Here is a 16948-nt window from a genome sequence, read left to right as displayed (position 1 = left end):
GGTGGCCGGGTTCTCCGAGGCCTGGGGGCTGCGGGTGCAGTGTACCTTTAGGCATTGGATGTCTTTGTCCAGAGCTTTCATGGTCAGTGGGGGGGGTCCTCTGGAGGCATCGTCTTGAGGGATAGAAGTCAACCCAGGGTGGACACTTGCTCAGAATCGCCTGGGGATCCTCCCTAGCCGGTTGGGCCACCTGAAAACAGGCTGTGGGCATTGGGTGCAGAGTGGTCAGGACTCACGGATTTGGGTAGGTTCTGAAGTCCTATGGTGTAGTTTGTTGGACAGGGATGCTGTCCTCTGGAGTTCTTGGTCATTTGGGATGCAGGGCAGTCTCCTGGAGCTTGGCAGAGGTCACTGGTCCCGCAGGATGCGTTGCTGTTCTTGTGCAAGAGACTGGCCTGTAAGGCTGGGACCAAGTTAATTTCCATCTTTATTCTCTACTGGGGGTCAGCTTAGCAGTCCCTCTTTCTTGTCAGGTCACCAGGAATCTGGTGATCTGGGTTCAGAGAGGCCCTTAAATCCTGGATTTAGGGACATTATAGGGGTCAGAGGGCACTAGCCAATAGCTACTGTCCCTGCGGGTGGCTACCCTCTACTTGTGTCCACTCCCTTTGGGGAGGGGGACACAAACCTAACCCTATTGGTCCCTGCCCTCCAAACCAAAATGTAGAATTCTGCAGGGAGGGGGTCACTTCAGCTCTGGACACCTTAGAGGTGGGTCCCGGCTAAAATGGTCACTCCTCCTTGTTTTTCTTAAGTTCCCCGCCGAACTTGACACCAAAAGTGGGGCTTTGCCGGGGGGGGGGCTCCATTAGCTGGAGAGCCCTGGGACACTGTAACATGAGGCCTGAGCCTTTGAGGCTCACCCCCGGGTGTTACTGTTACAGTTCCTGCAGGGGGGGCGGGGAAATGTGTGAAGCACCTCCACCCAGGGCAGGCTGTGTTTCGGGCCTCAGAGAGCACAAAGGCCCTCACCCCATGGGGGCAAAAACTTGTCTGCTAGTGGTAGGCTGGCACGGACCAGTCAGTACTACACTAGAGGATTTGGTAACATACAGGGGGCATCGCTAAGATGCCCTCTGGGTGCATTGTTCAATAAATACCACACTGGCATCAGTGTGGGTTTATTGTGGTGCGAAGGTTGATACCAAACTTCCCAGTATTCAGTGAAGCCATTATTTAGCCGTGGAGTTCATGATAATACTTAATATGGCCACACTGTACTTACAATGTCTAAGAATGGACTTAGACACTGTTGGGGCATATTGCTCATGCAGCTATACCCTCACTTGCAGTATAGTGGACCCTGCCTTAAGGGTATAAGGCCTGCTAGAGGGTGACTTACCTATGCCATTGGCAGTGATTTGTGGGCATGGCACCCTGAGAGGGGTGCCATGTCGACTTTGCCTTTTTCTCCCCACCATCACACACAAGCTGCAAAGGCAGTGTGCGTGTGCTAAGTGAGGGGTCCCACAGGGTGGCATAACACATGCTGCAGCCCTTGGGGACCTTCCCTGGCCACAAGGCACTTAGTACCATGGGTACCTTATACAAGGGACTTAACTATGTGCAATGGGTGTGCCAATTGTGGAAACAATGGTACAGATTTAGGAAAAGAACACTGGTACTGGGGCCTGGTTAGTGGGATCCCAGCACGCCCTCTGTCAAGTCAACATTAATAGAAGGCAAAAAGTGTGTGTGTGGGGGGATGGGGGGAAAATAACTGCAACAAGGGACAGTTTCCTACAGATACAAATTGCGTCTTTTGGTATTCTCTCTCCCCGATTTCAAGCAAAGGCTGTTTGGGGTGATTTTCAACTCATCGAGTGTAGGGACAGCTCAGATAGCATGAGACAGTGTGTTGCAGTAACACAGTTAGAATGTGGAGAGATCGGAAACAAGGTGCAACAAAAGGTAGTCTAGTGTTAACAGTGCTGATTGATAAATGTCAATTTATTAGTGGAGGTAGAGCAGCTCAGGTGATATATGTGAGGTATTCTATAGAAATGCCATGAACCACAAAGACAACAGTTGTCAACAGGTTGTAGGTGGCTCTGTCTACTTTGTTAAGTATTAGTGAAGTACTTAGTGCCTTTATGGTACGGAAGACAAGACGTGGTCTTACTTCTCCTACGTTATTTAGTTTCCTGTTGTGCTGCCATACCAGTTAAAAATGCTTCCATAGGCATAAAAAGGAAACTTACAGAAGCTGTTTCTTGCACGTAGACTGTTAATGATTGCAGTTGGTTATGTGGCAATGTGCAAACCGCATTATCATTGCCTATATGGATGGCAATGTGTTGAATCAAGGAACTATCAAACAATCTGGGTTTACATGATTGATAAGTAAAACTGGAGTTCTGTGAATTACAAAGTCAAAACATATAATGCAATAAAATAAGAGCAAAGCAATTTTGAACCGTCCTTTCTGAAAACCTTCTTGAACAAGGGTAAACAAGTCTTTTCTCACTACAGCTCATTCTGAAAGGTGACTTGAAATTAATTTTGCCAAGAATTTCCATGCCACATCAAGAAGAACAAGGAGCCTTTCAATTCCTGTTACAAATCCATCCATCCTTACTGATGTTGAATTTGGGACGCCCACTTTCCTAGATGCTAGAAGAGCACAGCAACTAACACACATAACAGAAGCTCACAACTATGCCAGACTGGGACCCAAGTTGTTTGCAATCGGATTCGAGCCACAATCACCACCCCAAGGTTGCCTTTCATCTCATGCTAATTTTTCACATAAAGAATTACCTAGATGTTGAAGTTTATAAACATTTGGTTCACTTTCAGTCGTCAACTTTAAAAACACCATCAAAAAACATTTACCGGTATTGGAAGATAGTAACAAACTACTGACAATGGAAACAAAAATCAATAAATAGGACTATCAGCTGAAGAATGATGCAATGACATAGAAAAGAATTTCAACAGCCAAAACCCCTCTAACACCAGGGGTAAAAACTTCCACTGGACACCTAGAAAAGACACTGTGAAGGAAATATTCACAGAATACCAGCATGGCACTACAATGGTAGACAGAATGTTTAAAATGGAGTGTCCGTTGTTCATTACAAGGCAGACTGCAGTCTCTGACAGCTGAGTCCTGCAATTCATCCTGCCAGTCCAAAACATCTAACAAGCACTTGCAATGCAATGGGTCTTGCATTTGCTCGAGTCAGAGTTATTAGCATTGTAAATTCTTAACTGGACTTTTCTTGCTACATAAATTGAAAATGAAAAGTAAAACAGTTGACATTAGCAAGCCAATTCAAAGCGCCACAACAACAATGAGTGTGAGTGCAAAGGAGAGAGACAAAAGGAAAATGAAGTTTGCTTGCACTCAAACGTATTGGCAAATATGCATCTATCCATGTAACATGGTCTATGGCCAAGGTGGTAACAAAACTCCCCAAAGAGGGACAAACGTAAAGCATTTACCAATGATAACAAAGGATTTTTGAAAGGTAAGCCCATGAACGAGTGATAGTGATGGGCGTGCGGTGGGAGTGGTTAAAAACCCACAGATAGATTACGACACGTAAGAGCACTTGCATGCTCGACCTAAAATTGAACAGGTCTGACAACATAGAAACTACACAGAGTCAAAAACAAAAGAGAAAGAAGTGCACTCATAACTGAAGAAGAGGCATTAAAAAATAGTTGCCTTTTTGCACCTTATTCATTCACAGCTCAGCCACTAATATAGAACAGATTTCTGCTAGGAAATCTTTTTTTAACAAGACCATGACCCTGAAGCGGACAGTCATGCAGCATTAAGACCAGTACAGTATGCGCTCACAGCACAAACAATGAGGTCCTGATAAAGAATAAACACAAAATGCACAAACAATATCACTGTTGCACTAAGTCAATCAAATATAATTATGTCAAACAAACAATGGTCAACAGAAGTAGTAAACTCTTAGATCAAAAAAATTAAAAACAAGCCCTTCACAGTGTGGTACCATAAGCACATAACTAAAGTAAATGTTTTCATAAAACGCTCTCAGACCGGAACAAAATGGTGAAAAATCTTTAACTGATAGACCAAGAAAAGGGTCCATGAAATGCAAAAAACATACTTTCAAACATCAGATGCCTCTTCAACCTACAGAGAACCCTCATCAGCAGACTCCAGCGCATTGGCATACAAAACAACACACTCAACTGGATCACCTCCTTCCTCTCCGGATGAACACAAAGGATTCCTCTCCCACCCTTCGACTCAGCAGCCAAAGACATCTTCCGTGGCAGCCCCAGGGCTCCTCCATTAGCCCAACCCTCTTCAACACCTACATGACTACACTGGTAGACATTGCACACACCAACGGACTCAACATCATATCCTATGCTGACAACACCCAACTCCTCCGATCTCTATCGGGCAACGATGCACCACAACAACCAACTAAAACACCATGACTGACATTGGCACCTGGATGAGGACTAACTGCTGCAAGCTAAACCCAGACAAAATGGAGATCGTCATTTTCAGGAACAAGCCCTTCTCCTGGGATGACCACCCTCTGACCCCCACACCCTCCCAACCATGCAGGCAACCTCTGGATGATCCTGGACACCCAACTGACCATGAAGCAACAGAACAACACCATCTCCTTTGCCTGCTTCTGCATGCTCCAGGGTCTTCTAATGACTCCCCATCTCTACCAGGAGGACAGTCACCCACACACTTGTCTCCAGCTGACTCTAAGGCAACGCACTCTATGCCGCTACCATGATGCAGGTCATGAACTACCTCCAGACCATCAAAAACACAGCAGTGAAACTCGTCTTCGACCTCCCCAGAAGAACTAGCATCACTTCCCACCACAGGGTCATCCACTGGCGCCCCATCCAGCAGAGATGCCTCTTCAAGCTCCTCACGCATGCATGCATACAACGCCCTCCACAACGCCACACCTGCCTACATCAACAACCATCTCACATTTCACCCACCGACCAGAGACCTCTGCTGAGGCACTCTCGCCCAGGCCCACATCCCCTGCGTCTGCCACAAATGCGTCGGAAGTCACGCCTTCTCCCACCAAGTCCTGGAATTAGCTCCCACTCCACCTGCCCACCACCCTTCTCTGAAAGGCTTCAGAAAGCAGCTCAAAACTTGGATCTTTGACCTCCACTGCCAGCTGGACGAGGCCCGCAACACCCCTCTAGCGTCTGGAGGGCCCCTTGGGGTGACAACTTTGCAATCTACAAAATTCCCTTGATATGACAAAGACTTAAATTGAAGTTTGTGACTTTAGGTAAACATTATCTGAAACCATAACTTTCTTGTTCCTAAAGCATGGCAGTGCAACCGACTACGCACCAGAGTGATTTTTTACTCACAGATAAGCTATGCAAAGAAACCCCTTTGCTATTCCGTAAAGCTCTTTATACAAGCAACACTGGCGACTCACCTCCTATAACAAGCTTTCAAAAAGCAGTATCATATCTGGATCTAGCTTAATTAGAAATCCCCACGCAATAGTCAGGAGTCATCAACTGTCCTTACACAAACAAAGGTCTTTAACAACCAGAGACTGAACTGGAACATTCTAAAAAGCAACATCAGCACAGACCAAAATCATGAAAAGCAATAGTCTTAGCAAAAGCTTTTTTCCTACTTATTTTATTTCTCACCTACTAACATCTTTTGGCTGCCCATTATCTTAAAACCTATATTGTACAATACCAAAACAGAGTAGGCTATGGGTCATCCCATTCATTCCTCATTAATAGTTGGCTTTCTTGTCTAGCTCATGTGATTGCTTCTTCTTCAATGGCTTTCCTTCCCCTACGGTTTTGTTACTCCACTGGAGCATATGGTATGTACCATTCAATTTGACAGGCTAACTTGTATACTACTATTGCAAAAATTCAGGGAACTACTTTTCTTCTTTCAGCAGTCGATGGGTGTGCACGTATTTTCCGCCCCTCTACCTTATGCGCTATTCATTCATCACATCCCTACCCCCTTGCTCTCTGTGTTGCTCTATCCAATTCCCCTAGTCCCTCAAATCATTTGTTGCTTCTCACACCTCTCCTTGCCCCACTTTGCTTTTTAAAAGTTTTTTCTTGTATATATGTGCTTCATCAAGCTGCAGTGGGCACTGCAGCTTTTTGTGCTGATGCTGTTCAGCATCAAACACTTTAGTATTTTACTTCCTTGTGCTACTGTGCTTCAGCACCTGCAACCAGCACTGGCAAAACCTAAAGGCCAGCTGACAAACTTAAAAGGCAAGACAAAGTGCCTTGCCAAAACCTGATTTGTTATTGCTTCATCATTTGGTACTTCACAATTTCATGATTTAGTAGGGCCTCTGTATGAAATATCATCATATAGAGCACAACAATATTTCTAAACAAACCAAGTTGATGTACAAAGATTGCAAGGAGTAAGACGATGCCTATGGAATAAAAACTAGACACAAACTTTGGTAAACACTACATACCACATAAACTCTCAGGGTGAGACAGACCAAAGAAACTGGGTCCACATGCCATACAGTAATAATCCCACAGTACCTATCTTCATCCCCTCCTGTCACCTCCTGAGTGTATAAACCAAATAACTCAGAAATACCATTAAGTAGTACCTGTAGAAAAAACACAACATGGGTTTCTGCACATACTCCCTAATGACACATAACAAGGTCAACTATCCCCATCTGTAATGCCACAGGTCTCCCATCAATGGAAGATCAATTTGAAACAGACTTAAGTGTTACAAAAGACCCATGAATATCTGCGAAAGCAGCACTGTCATTGAATATTGGTAACAAGGTACAGAAAAACAAAACAATTTCTGTGATAATAAAAGTTAAAGACTTTTGAGACTATTACAGGCTTAAAAACAACCACAGCAAGTGGAGCGCCAAGCAGCTAGTACAAGCTTACCTATGGTCCGAATCAATGACATTTAGGACACTGAATGGCCACGGCATTCCATTTTTTTATTGTTTCACAAATCGACAGTCAAAAGGGCACACAAGAGTGGGTCCTCTAGACACCTCAGCAAGGCCTGAAATCCAAGAGGAGGGGCGTTGGGGGAGAAGGAGAGTAGAAAGTTACCTTAAGCCCCAAAATGTCAATAGCAACTCTGAAGATGCCATACTCAGCTGTGGATATGAAGCTTACCACAAACATATGGTGGGTGAGACAGCGAGTGAAGCGTTGCTGGCCTCCACGGGGCACAACATTACAATGAAAAAGTGTTGTTAGCAGCTGTAGCTTGCTACAAACCCAAAAAAACAAAGGAGGGAAGAGATCTTCATAGCAAAGTTCCTACTCACCTCACACCACAGAGGGTTTCAATAGGTGCAGCCTGCCCTCCCAACCCCACAGGGATACAACCAAAAAGGGAAGGGGGTGAACTAAAACTGCTGAGCTAGGTTTTGACTAACATTTTATTTAAAATGCAGGCAAAGACCTGGCCTTCAACTATGTAAAAAAAAAAAGATGACCTTAAGTTCCTTTGATGCTGCACTCTCTGCCCTTTCCTTGACAATAAAATACTCTCTAACTTCAGACTGTGGACACTAAGGAGGTGGTGGTAATAAATGAGCACTCTACCACCAGGAGACCTGTTAACGATTCAGTAAATAATATATATTATTAAGGGGGGCTTGGAACTATTACACAGAACACAACTGTCAAGATAGAGCAAAAAAAAAAAAGAGGGAGGACCACTACACCAGCCCCCTAATTTATCAGTTTGCGTGACTAGGTCAATCCAAATAAAGGCAACTGATTGTTTGCTGGACGTGAATAGAGAAGAACTGCAGAAGTAGAGTCTCTCCATAACAATTTAGACACACAAAGAGAATGAAGAATTGTGAAATATCATTCCTGCAAACAGGTTGTGATAGCATGCATATTCCACCAGCATGATGGAATACCCCAGAGAACAAAGTTACTACCACAGGAGGATTTGTAGAAACTCCTGGGTATGTCAACCAACAAAGGTTGGTGAATATCACACAGTGGTGATATTCTCCTATCCTAAAAATACACAAATGTGAAACCCCAATGCATTTCTGTATTTGAAAATATGAGATTCACGGGAATGACCAAAAATACACTAGAAACTATGAGAATTATATAAATATCGCAATTTAACTAAAAATGTTGGCTCGACCCTGTGCGAGAAAATGTACGACTTTGTCCCTGCCAGTTTTAGAAACAACTTCTAATTTTTCAAGCACACAAGTACTTATAGCACCTAGGTGAAATGTATGTACTACTGAAATGTTACCAACTCCAAATGCTTTCCTAATTACCATAATTTTGGGTCTTATATCACAAAGAAAAACAAACAAAAAAATGCCATCGAAACGTACCCCAAAATTAACAATTCGTTTATTGTTAATAAATCAATGTATTGTGCCATATCAATTAATCAAATGCAAAAAAACAATCCAATGGTGATAAGCCCTATTTTCAAAAACTGAATAATTTAAAAACTAAATACAGTTTATAAGCTAAAATTTTCTTTTGCTTTAAAATGTATCTGATTGAAATGAGAACTCTCATAATAACACATTAGCACAAAAGGAAAACAAATAAAATTACAGGAGAGAAAACCTAAAACATGAAATGCAAAAATGCAAAGTAAAAATTAATGAACTCTGAGCAATATGAAATAAACGTACACCACTTTTTTTAAACTGACAGTAGTAAAAACATTTCGACATGAACATTTCTTCTGCTCACCATTTTTGAACGCTTAAAGCTATTTTTCACTGTTGAAAATAGTTCGGAATAAATTAAATTACTAACAGGCTAAACATCTGTTCAGCAATAGCTATCCCAAGATGCAGCTTATACCTGGACACAGCAATTTACAAAATATCACGAAGCAAAACACTGCCTACTGTAAAACGGTCCTATTAAGATCACATCAGCCACCAATATGTCTGTTTAGCATCTCGATAAAGAAATGCCGATTAAATGATTACGTTGGTGGCTTTCACATCTTCCAAAACAATATCTTATTACTATGCTTTAAAGAAACTGTCTCAGTGGTTCCCCAAGTTCAATGTGAAACAGGCTCTTCGAATTTGCATCAAAACAATTGTTGCTTTATGAATAAAACTAATGTATACATCATCGCCCATAAGTGAGGTCCAAATACCACAAATTTAAAGTCAAAGCAAACAAAAAGAGGTTACTCGAAAAAACTGAACATACCTGAAACATTAACACATTTTGAAATATATCAGTTACTGTTCAAAAGATACGTATTTGCGTGCTGTATCCTATAGACTGCATGGTAAAATAGCAAATATTTTGAAAACACTCAAAATGTTTCTAAACAAGCATATAAGAGGCAGTCCGACAGCTGCTGTTTTGGGGATTCCTTACACAAACAAGAGGCGATACTTTTCTTACACAAAATAGGCACTTTGTTTACATAGTTCTAAATCAATATTCTAGGATTTGTATTTTCTCAGTAACAAACTTTGCCCAATAACAATGAATGCTATGAGGATCGTGATAAGCATAAATCAACCTGTACAAACAGTACTATGGGCATGCACATAAACATGCACGTGGACTTCAAATCCCTACACACTTCTTCAGTACTTTTAACCTGAAGACCACTTTGTGAAAATGAGAGATCAAGTGTATTTTTAAATGTTTATTGGTCCCAAAAAACTGTATTATTTACATAAAATGACTACATATAGTTGTTTATGTGCAACTAGAGGAAAATGCCAGTCGTTAAATGTAGTAAACTAGGAATTTGCTTAATGGATTGCAATGTCACCAAAAAAAATATAATTGTTTGCTCAGTTCGTGCAGAAAAAAATATAGAACGGGCTACATAAACCCAATTTCAATATAACAAGCTTCACTACATGGAAATATATTTACAAATATAAAACACTCGAATACAAAATTGAGAGATTATTAACGACTAATTTTAAATCCCTGTGGAAATTAACACTGTTCTGGTAAAGCAACCAATGAAAAGCCGGCCCAAGACAAATGCCTTAAACATTACTGCAAGAGTGCCAACGCAGACTTATCCAAGCGTAGAAAATACGATGGCTCGAACTGATAGGAAATGCAGCCTCTTAGGCCCCACTAAACTGCCATGTAAACGTTACATCCCCAGTCTGTGGACTCTACACGACACCGAGCGGCTCTATCTACCGAATATCATTTGCAATTAAACCATATGTTAATAAAAAATGAGAAACTGGAGAGAAAGGTTCCGCTCAAAAGACATGAAAGAAACAGCGATTGCGTTCCACTATTTTGCCATGCTTCTTAGTGCAGTAAGTGGATTGTTCCAGGGGAATCTCTACGCTAACATGTTGATACAAAGAATGTTAATATGTCTCCTTTTACTTGGTGCATCAGGGTGTCAGACAGTCAACAGCATGGCTGCGCTGTGCCATTCTGTGTACACTTTCGCTGATGCAGCTGGAGAAACGCTGAAAGTGAGGAAAGACGCCAAGCCTGGAACTGCTAAGCATGTGACTTCAAGCCAAACATTATCACGAAAATGGGTTTATAACTGAAAGGAACGACAGCGTAATGAGGTGCTCGTCTGCATCGTGGGGCACCTGTACCTACTGTTGGCAACCCCCAGGGTACCGTTGCTTCTTGGAGCCTTTAATCATGTGTTATTGTTGTGTGCAGAGCTCCCTCCATCTGAACTCCTCCTCCTGGCGTCCCTCCCTTCTCGCTACACAGCGATCATGACGTACCTCTATTTACAACACATATCTATGAGCCCACTTGATTGAAAAAAAATAAAATATTACACATGTAAGGGGAGGATGCGGTAAAAGGTGCTCTCGATTGCGACGTCGGGACGTCTGCTACCTATCCATAATGCATATACCACCACACACCCATACCCAGGCGCAAACTTTGTTTCGGTCGAAAAATTGCGGGAAATTCAACTGATAACTCAACACTAAGGGAAAAAAAAGGGATAAACTCCCTCCTCTGCTGCAGGGATAACAACAAGATGGGGCTCTCACCAGGCTCTGATAGGTCCTCGGGTGCTCTCGGCCAGTCCAGTCGATGCGCTTAGGCAGCAGCTATAAGTGGGGGAACACAGGGATGCTATTAGTGGGGTCCATCACGAGTGGGGGGCGGGGACGGTAAGTAATCATCATGGTGTCAAATGAAGGGGCGCGTACCTGTTTATGTTGCACATCACGCACCAGCACCTGCAAAAATAACACAAGTCTAAGTAAGGGGGAGCAATGGGACTGAAGGGGAGTAAGAGGGGCGCAGTGTGGGGTTCGACCCTTCCTACCTCAGCTGCCTCTTGACAGGGGCCGTCCTCTAGGAACCGGGCGATCAGGAAGTAGAGCTCTGCAGGGAAATAAGGGGAATCAGGTACCATCGAGAACACCCCTGTATGACCCCAAGAAAGATGCTGACCACCCCGGAGATCTTCCTCACCCATTCTCTCCAAATCCCATGGGATCACCCCAAGCTCACCCAGTCTCTGCGGAACTCACCCGACTTGAGCTCGGCGCTGGGCTGGGTCGACATTGGCAGTCGTGTATCTGTTCGGCGATCTGGCGAGTTCTGCTAGGTCCCGGCAGAGGCAGCGTTCTATGCCCCGTCCCAGTCCTCCTACCCTACCAGCAGCCTTCGCTGGTTAGCCGTCAACCTAGCAGTACCCAGCAGCATTCGTGTTGAATCACTCCGCGCGAGTGGTTTTGCTCAGAAAAAGGGAACGTAAAGTAGTCCCAATCTGTGCACCGCGCCTGTGTTGGACTGTGAGTTCTCACGGGAGCTCCGTGGTCCACTAGAGGGTATAGACGTGAAAATATTGGTAGATGAGTACAGTATCGTGCAAAACTGCGTGTAGTATTTTATAATTCGAACTCTCCACATCATTCATCCAGAACAGTTTACAATATATACAAGAGCCCAAGAGGGGCGGATCACACGTGCCCAAAATAAGGCTCAAAGATTGTCCGCTACTTGTGCAGCGACTAAAAAGATGATGGAGTGATCTGTTTAGGCACAAACTTTCACTTTCATCATACGCGGTGTTTTCCCTCTGTTCCTGCGCGGAGGGATATGACGCACGGCGAAGCGCCGTGACAGATAGAAAATACGCGGAAAGACGAGGGGACGCACTAGTCGACGTAGAGCAGAGGAGTTTCTGTTTGGTGTTGGGAGCTTTTGGATCTTCCCGTTGCTTGCATTTAAAAGCCTGTTTTTTTAATACGTCGTTTTAAGTGTCCGTGTTCTCCAAGCAAGGTGTTCACCGTCTGCATTGAAATGTAAAAAGGCACTGCACAAATGTAAATCTTATATCAGTTGGCCCGCATACATTTTAGCAAACCAAGCCGAGGAGGGAAAAAACTGTTAAGACAATTGAAAACGTTTAGGCTGTACCGAACCTACAAAGACCGAGGTATCCGGACATGGTTTTCTGTGTATCGGGCAGATCCTCCAGCCTTCCTGGCTTGTAGTCTAACACCTCTTCTTAGACGCCTTTACCGCATGCTAACTTTGTGATCACCCAGGATTTAGAAATTGAAGCAGGCAGCGACACTAGTACATTCTCTTGTATTGGTGTGACGGGTTTTAAAACGAAACCCACCTTCCATGAAGTGGGCGCCGACGTGTGCAACATAACTCATACCCCTATGCAGCAGAGCTATTTAAAAATATTATAACTTATCTCTTCTACAAACTCGACAGAGGTGTGTGTTTGAGATGTCATTTTGCAAACGTCGGATGTTTGAGGAGTTGTATGGGTCATGGAAAAGGTCTGTTGCGTTCAGGGGCGCAACTAGAGTCAGAGTTAAGGAGGCTACCATTCTGATCAATGACAGCATAGCCAGTTTCAGAACTTGGGTCACAGTGACAACTTGAGGCTCCCTTTATTGATGTGACATACTACATAATCAGGACGGCACTACAACACACAGAACCTTGAAGCTGTATTCAGTGGTACCATATGGTAACGCTGAATTCCAGCTTCCATTGTATATTCATGCTTCTGATATGTTTTGCAAGTACCAAAGCCTGAAAGTAACTCATATTTGTAAAGATGTTGGTGTTAACAGCACCTGATAAAGCACAAAAACTGAATACAAAGTATGATCATCCATGGTGCATCTAATGCACAAAAATTGCTAACCAATGTTTTTACACATGGCGTGGATTGTATTTATAGTTAATTGAAATATTTAAGTAGGAGCAAAAGGACTATGAAATATGACTTCTTGCAGTAATGCTCAGTGACAGTATACAATGTACTTCTAGAAACAAGGGTAGTCTGACTTCTTACAGCAGTGATGCATTTAAATAAGATTAATTTAGAAAAAGGTTTTGGATAAACGAGTAATTGGCACGGCCCCTCTTGCGAACCTAAATTGCTTACTTTTACCTCTTAAAAAACTATTAACGACCTATAGTCTCTAAAACTAATGTCCTATGCCCTCGCAGGTCAGATCTTCCTCCAACATTTTTTCAGCAATGGGCACTCAGTGAAATGTAACTATTAGTAGAAGACGCATAAGAGGCTGGATTTTAGATATTGTGGAGCAGCTGGACACTTTCCTGCCTCAGTGGGACTCTATCCGACCTACCTGAGTATCTCCGTAAGATTTACAAAGCTCTGTCGGCATCCGATTCTTCTTACTGTCAATTCAACAACATCCTTAACTGAACTCTCCTGCAACTGATTGTTTCTAGTTTTCTGTAATGCATAGCTGTTGGTCAGATGCTTAAAGCTGGTTACCCAAAAAAGCACAGCTGCCTCTGTGGTGAGAGACCAATGTCTTAGAGAATACCATCTTCATACACAAGGTTTTACTCTCTCTGCCTTGTGTTCTTCCTTTCTCTCCCTTATTTTCTCTCTATCACTCCCTCTGTGCTTTAAGGTGATTAAATGATGGCTTAAAAAGCTATGCAGAAAAGCGAAATATCATCTTAAGACAATGTGCTGCTCTACTCTTCAGAATATCAAAACTATGCACTTCAGGATATTTTAAGGCACAATGTAAAGCAATCACTCTCAAACACCTTCGTAAGTAGAATAATCAAGTTTATTTAAGGGGCAAGTTCTCAGCTAGCAAAACTAAACCACACTAATATATATATATATACATCAGGAGAATAACATGAGAATAATGATAAAGATATAAGCACTCTGTGAATAATTGCAAGAGTAAGTGCATATAATACAAGCACACACAATATACCTCAATGCTCAATAGCATGAAAATGACTGCAAGAATAAGTGCATATTACGCGCGCACACACAATATACTTCAATGCTCAATAGCATGAAAATGACTGCAAGAATAAGTACACATTACGCGCGCTCACACAATACACTTAATAAATTACAAAGAAAGGGAGCACACTGCCTACACTCCAGCAACAAAGTCCAACCCCAATGCATCATGGTAAATGCAGTCGAATTCGTAGTCCATTCCGAAAGTAATAAAGTCTTTCACCTCTGTAGGCGCAGCAAGTGCTGTTTATCCCTGTACACGTGTTTCTGGGTTTAGCCCATCATCAGCAGGGAGCAGCATGGTATAGGGGCTTGCTTGAAATGCCGCCAAATGTTTTCTCAGGTTTATGTACCTCTCATGACGCACAGGTGCCTCCCAAGGTTCGTCAGCCGTGGCTCAAGGGAGCCGTCCAAAGACAAAATTACAAAGAAAGGGAGCACACTGCCTACACTCCAGCAACAAAGTCCAACCCCAATGCATCATGGTAAATGCAGTCGAATTCGTAGTCCATTCCGAAAGTAATAAAGTCTTTCACCTCTGTAGGCGCAGCAAGTGCTGTTTATCCCTGTACACATGTTTCTGGGTTTAGCCCATCATCAGCAGGGAGCAGCATGGTATAGGGGCTTGCTTGAAATGCCGCCAAATGTTTTCTCAGGTTTATGTACCTCTCATGACGCACAGGTGCCTCCCAAGGCTCGTCAGCCGTGGCTCAAGGGAGCCGTCCAAAGACAAAATTACAAAGAAAGGGAGCACACTGCCTACACTCCAGCAACAAAGTCCAACCCCAATGCATCATGGTAAATGCAGTCGAATTCGTAGTCCATTCCGAAAGTAATAAAGTCTTTCACCTCTGTAGGCGCAGCAAGTGCTGTTTATCCCTGTACACGTGTTTCTGGGTTTAGCCCATCATCAGCAGGGAGCAGCATGGTATAGGGGCTTGCTTGAAATGCCGCCAAATGTTTTCTCAGGTTTATGTACCTCTCATGACGCACAGGTGCCTCCCAAGGTTCGTCAGCCGTGGCTCAAGGGAGCCGTCCAAAGACAAAATTACAAAGAAAGGGAGCACACTGCCTACACTCCAGCAACAAAGTCCAACCCCAATGCATCATGGTAAATGCAGTCGAATTCGTAGTCCATTCCGAAAGTAATAAAGTCTTTCACCTCTGTAGGGGCAGCAAGTGCTGTTTATCCCTGTACACATGTTTCTGGGTTTAGCCCATCATCAGCAGGGAGCAGCATGGTATAGGGGCTTGCTTGAAATGCCGCCAAATGTTTTCTCAGGTTTATGTACCTCTCATGACGCACAGGTGCCTCCCAAGGCTCGTCAGCCGTGGCTCAAGGGAGCCGTCCAAAGACAAAATTACAAAGAAAGGGAGCACACTGCCTACACTCCAGCAACAAAGTCCAACCCCAATGCATCATGGTAAATGCAGTCAAATTCGTAGTCCATTCCGAAAGTAATAAAGTCTTTCACCTCTGTAGGCGCAGCAAGTGCTGTTTATCCCTGTACACGTGTTTCTGGGTTTAGCCCATCATCAGCAGGGAGCAGCATGGTATAGGGGCTTGCTTGAAATGCCGCCAAATGTTTTCTCAGGTTTATGTACCTCTCATGACGCACAGGTGCCTCCCAAGGCTCGTCAGCCGTGGCTCAAGGGAGCCGTCCAAAGACAAAATTACAAAGAAAGGGAGCACACTGCCTACACTCCAGCAACAAAGTCCAACCCCAATGCATCATGGTAAATGCAGTCGAATTCGTAGTCCATTCCGAAAGTAATAAAGTCTTTCACCTCTGTAGGCGCAGCAAGTGCTGTTTATCCCTGTACACGTGTTTCTGGGTTTAGCCCATCATCAGCAGGGAGCAGCATGGTATAGGGGCTTGCTTGAAATGCCGCCAAATGTTTTCTCAGGTTTATGTACCTCTCATGACGCACAGGTGCCTCCCAAGGCTCGTCAGCCATGGCTCAAGGGAGCCGTCCAAAGACAAAATTACAAAGAAAGGGAGCACACTGCCTACACTCCAGCAACAAAGTCCAACCCCAATGCATCATGGTAAATGCAGTCGAATTCGTAGTCCATTCCGAAAGTAATAAAGTCTTTCACCTCTGTAGGCGCAGCAAGTGCTGTTTATCCCTGTACACGTGTTTCTGGGTTTAGCCCATCATCAGCAGGGAGCAGCATGGTATAGGGGCTTGCTTGAAATGCCGCCAAATGTTTTCTCAGGTTTATGTACCTCTCATGACGCACAGGTGCCTCCCAAGGCTAGTCAGCCGTGGCTCAAGGGAGCCGTCCAAAGACAAAATTACAAAGAAAGGGAGCACACTGCCTACACTCCAGCAACAAAGTCCAACCCCAATGCATCATGGTAAATGCAGTCGAATTCGTAGTCCATTCCGAAAGTAATAAAGTCTTTCACCTCTGTAGGCGCAGCAAGTGCTGTTTATCCCTGTACACATGTTTCTGGGTTTAGCCCATCATCAGCAGGGAGCAGCATGGTATAGGGGCTTGCTTGAAATGCCGCCAAATGTTTTCTCAGGTTTATGTACCTCTCATGACGCACAGGTGCCTCCCAAGGCTCGTCAGCCGTGGCTCAAGGGAGCCGTCCAAAGACAAAATTACAAAGAAAGGGAGCACACTGCCTACACTCCAGCAACAAAGTCCAACCCCAATGCATCATGGTAAATGCAGTCGAATTCGTAGTCCATTCCGAA

General features: G+C 43.8%; 1 protein-coding gene across 2 annotated transcripts in view; it reads right to left on the bottom strand.

The window, feature by feature from the left end:
* Positions 1 to 11682, bottom strand: part of PHIP (pleckstrin homology domain interacting protein) — a 1338206-nt gene extending 1326524 nt beyond the window's left edge. Inside the window, exons 1-4 of one of the 2 annotated variants that reach the window (XM_069235639.1) lie at positions 11496 to 11682; positions 11288 to 11346; positions 11169 to 11198; positions 11007 to 11066 (exon numbers count right to left, since the gene is read on the bottom strand). In XM_069235639.1, coding sequence (XP_069091740.1) covers positions 11007 to 11066; positions 11169 to 11198; positions 11288 to 11346; positions 11496 to 11529 — 183 coding nt within the window. In that variant the 5' untranslated portion in view covers positions 11530 to 11682. Of the gene's footprint in view, positions 1 to 10593; positions 10674 to 11006; positions 11067 to 11168; positions 11199 to 11287; positions 11347 to 11495 lie in introns of those variants that run through there. The other variant, XM_069235640.1, reaches the window with a different exon arrangement.
* Between the last annotated feature and the right edge of the window lie 5266 nt (positions 11683 to 16948).

This window comes from Pleurodeles waltl, chromosome 5, assembly GCF_031143425.1.
Source record: "Pleurodeles waltl isolate 20211129_DDA chromosome 5, aPleWal1.hap1.20221129, whole genome shotgun sequence".
Taxonomy (NCBI): domain Eukaryota; kingdom Metazoa; phylum Chordata; class Amphibia; order Caudata; family Salamandridae; genus Pleurodeles; species Pleurodeles waltl.
This window is presented reverse-complemented; position numbering and strand designations above follow the sequence as displayed.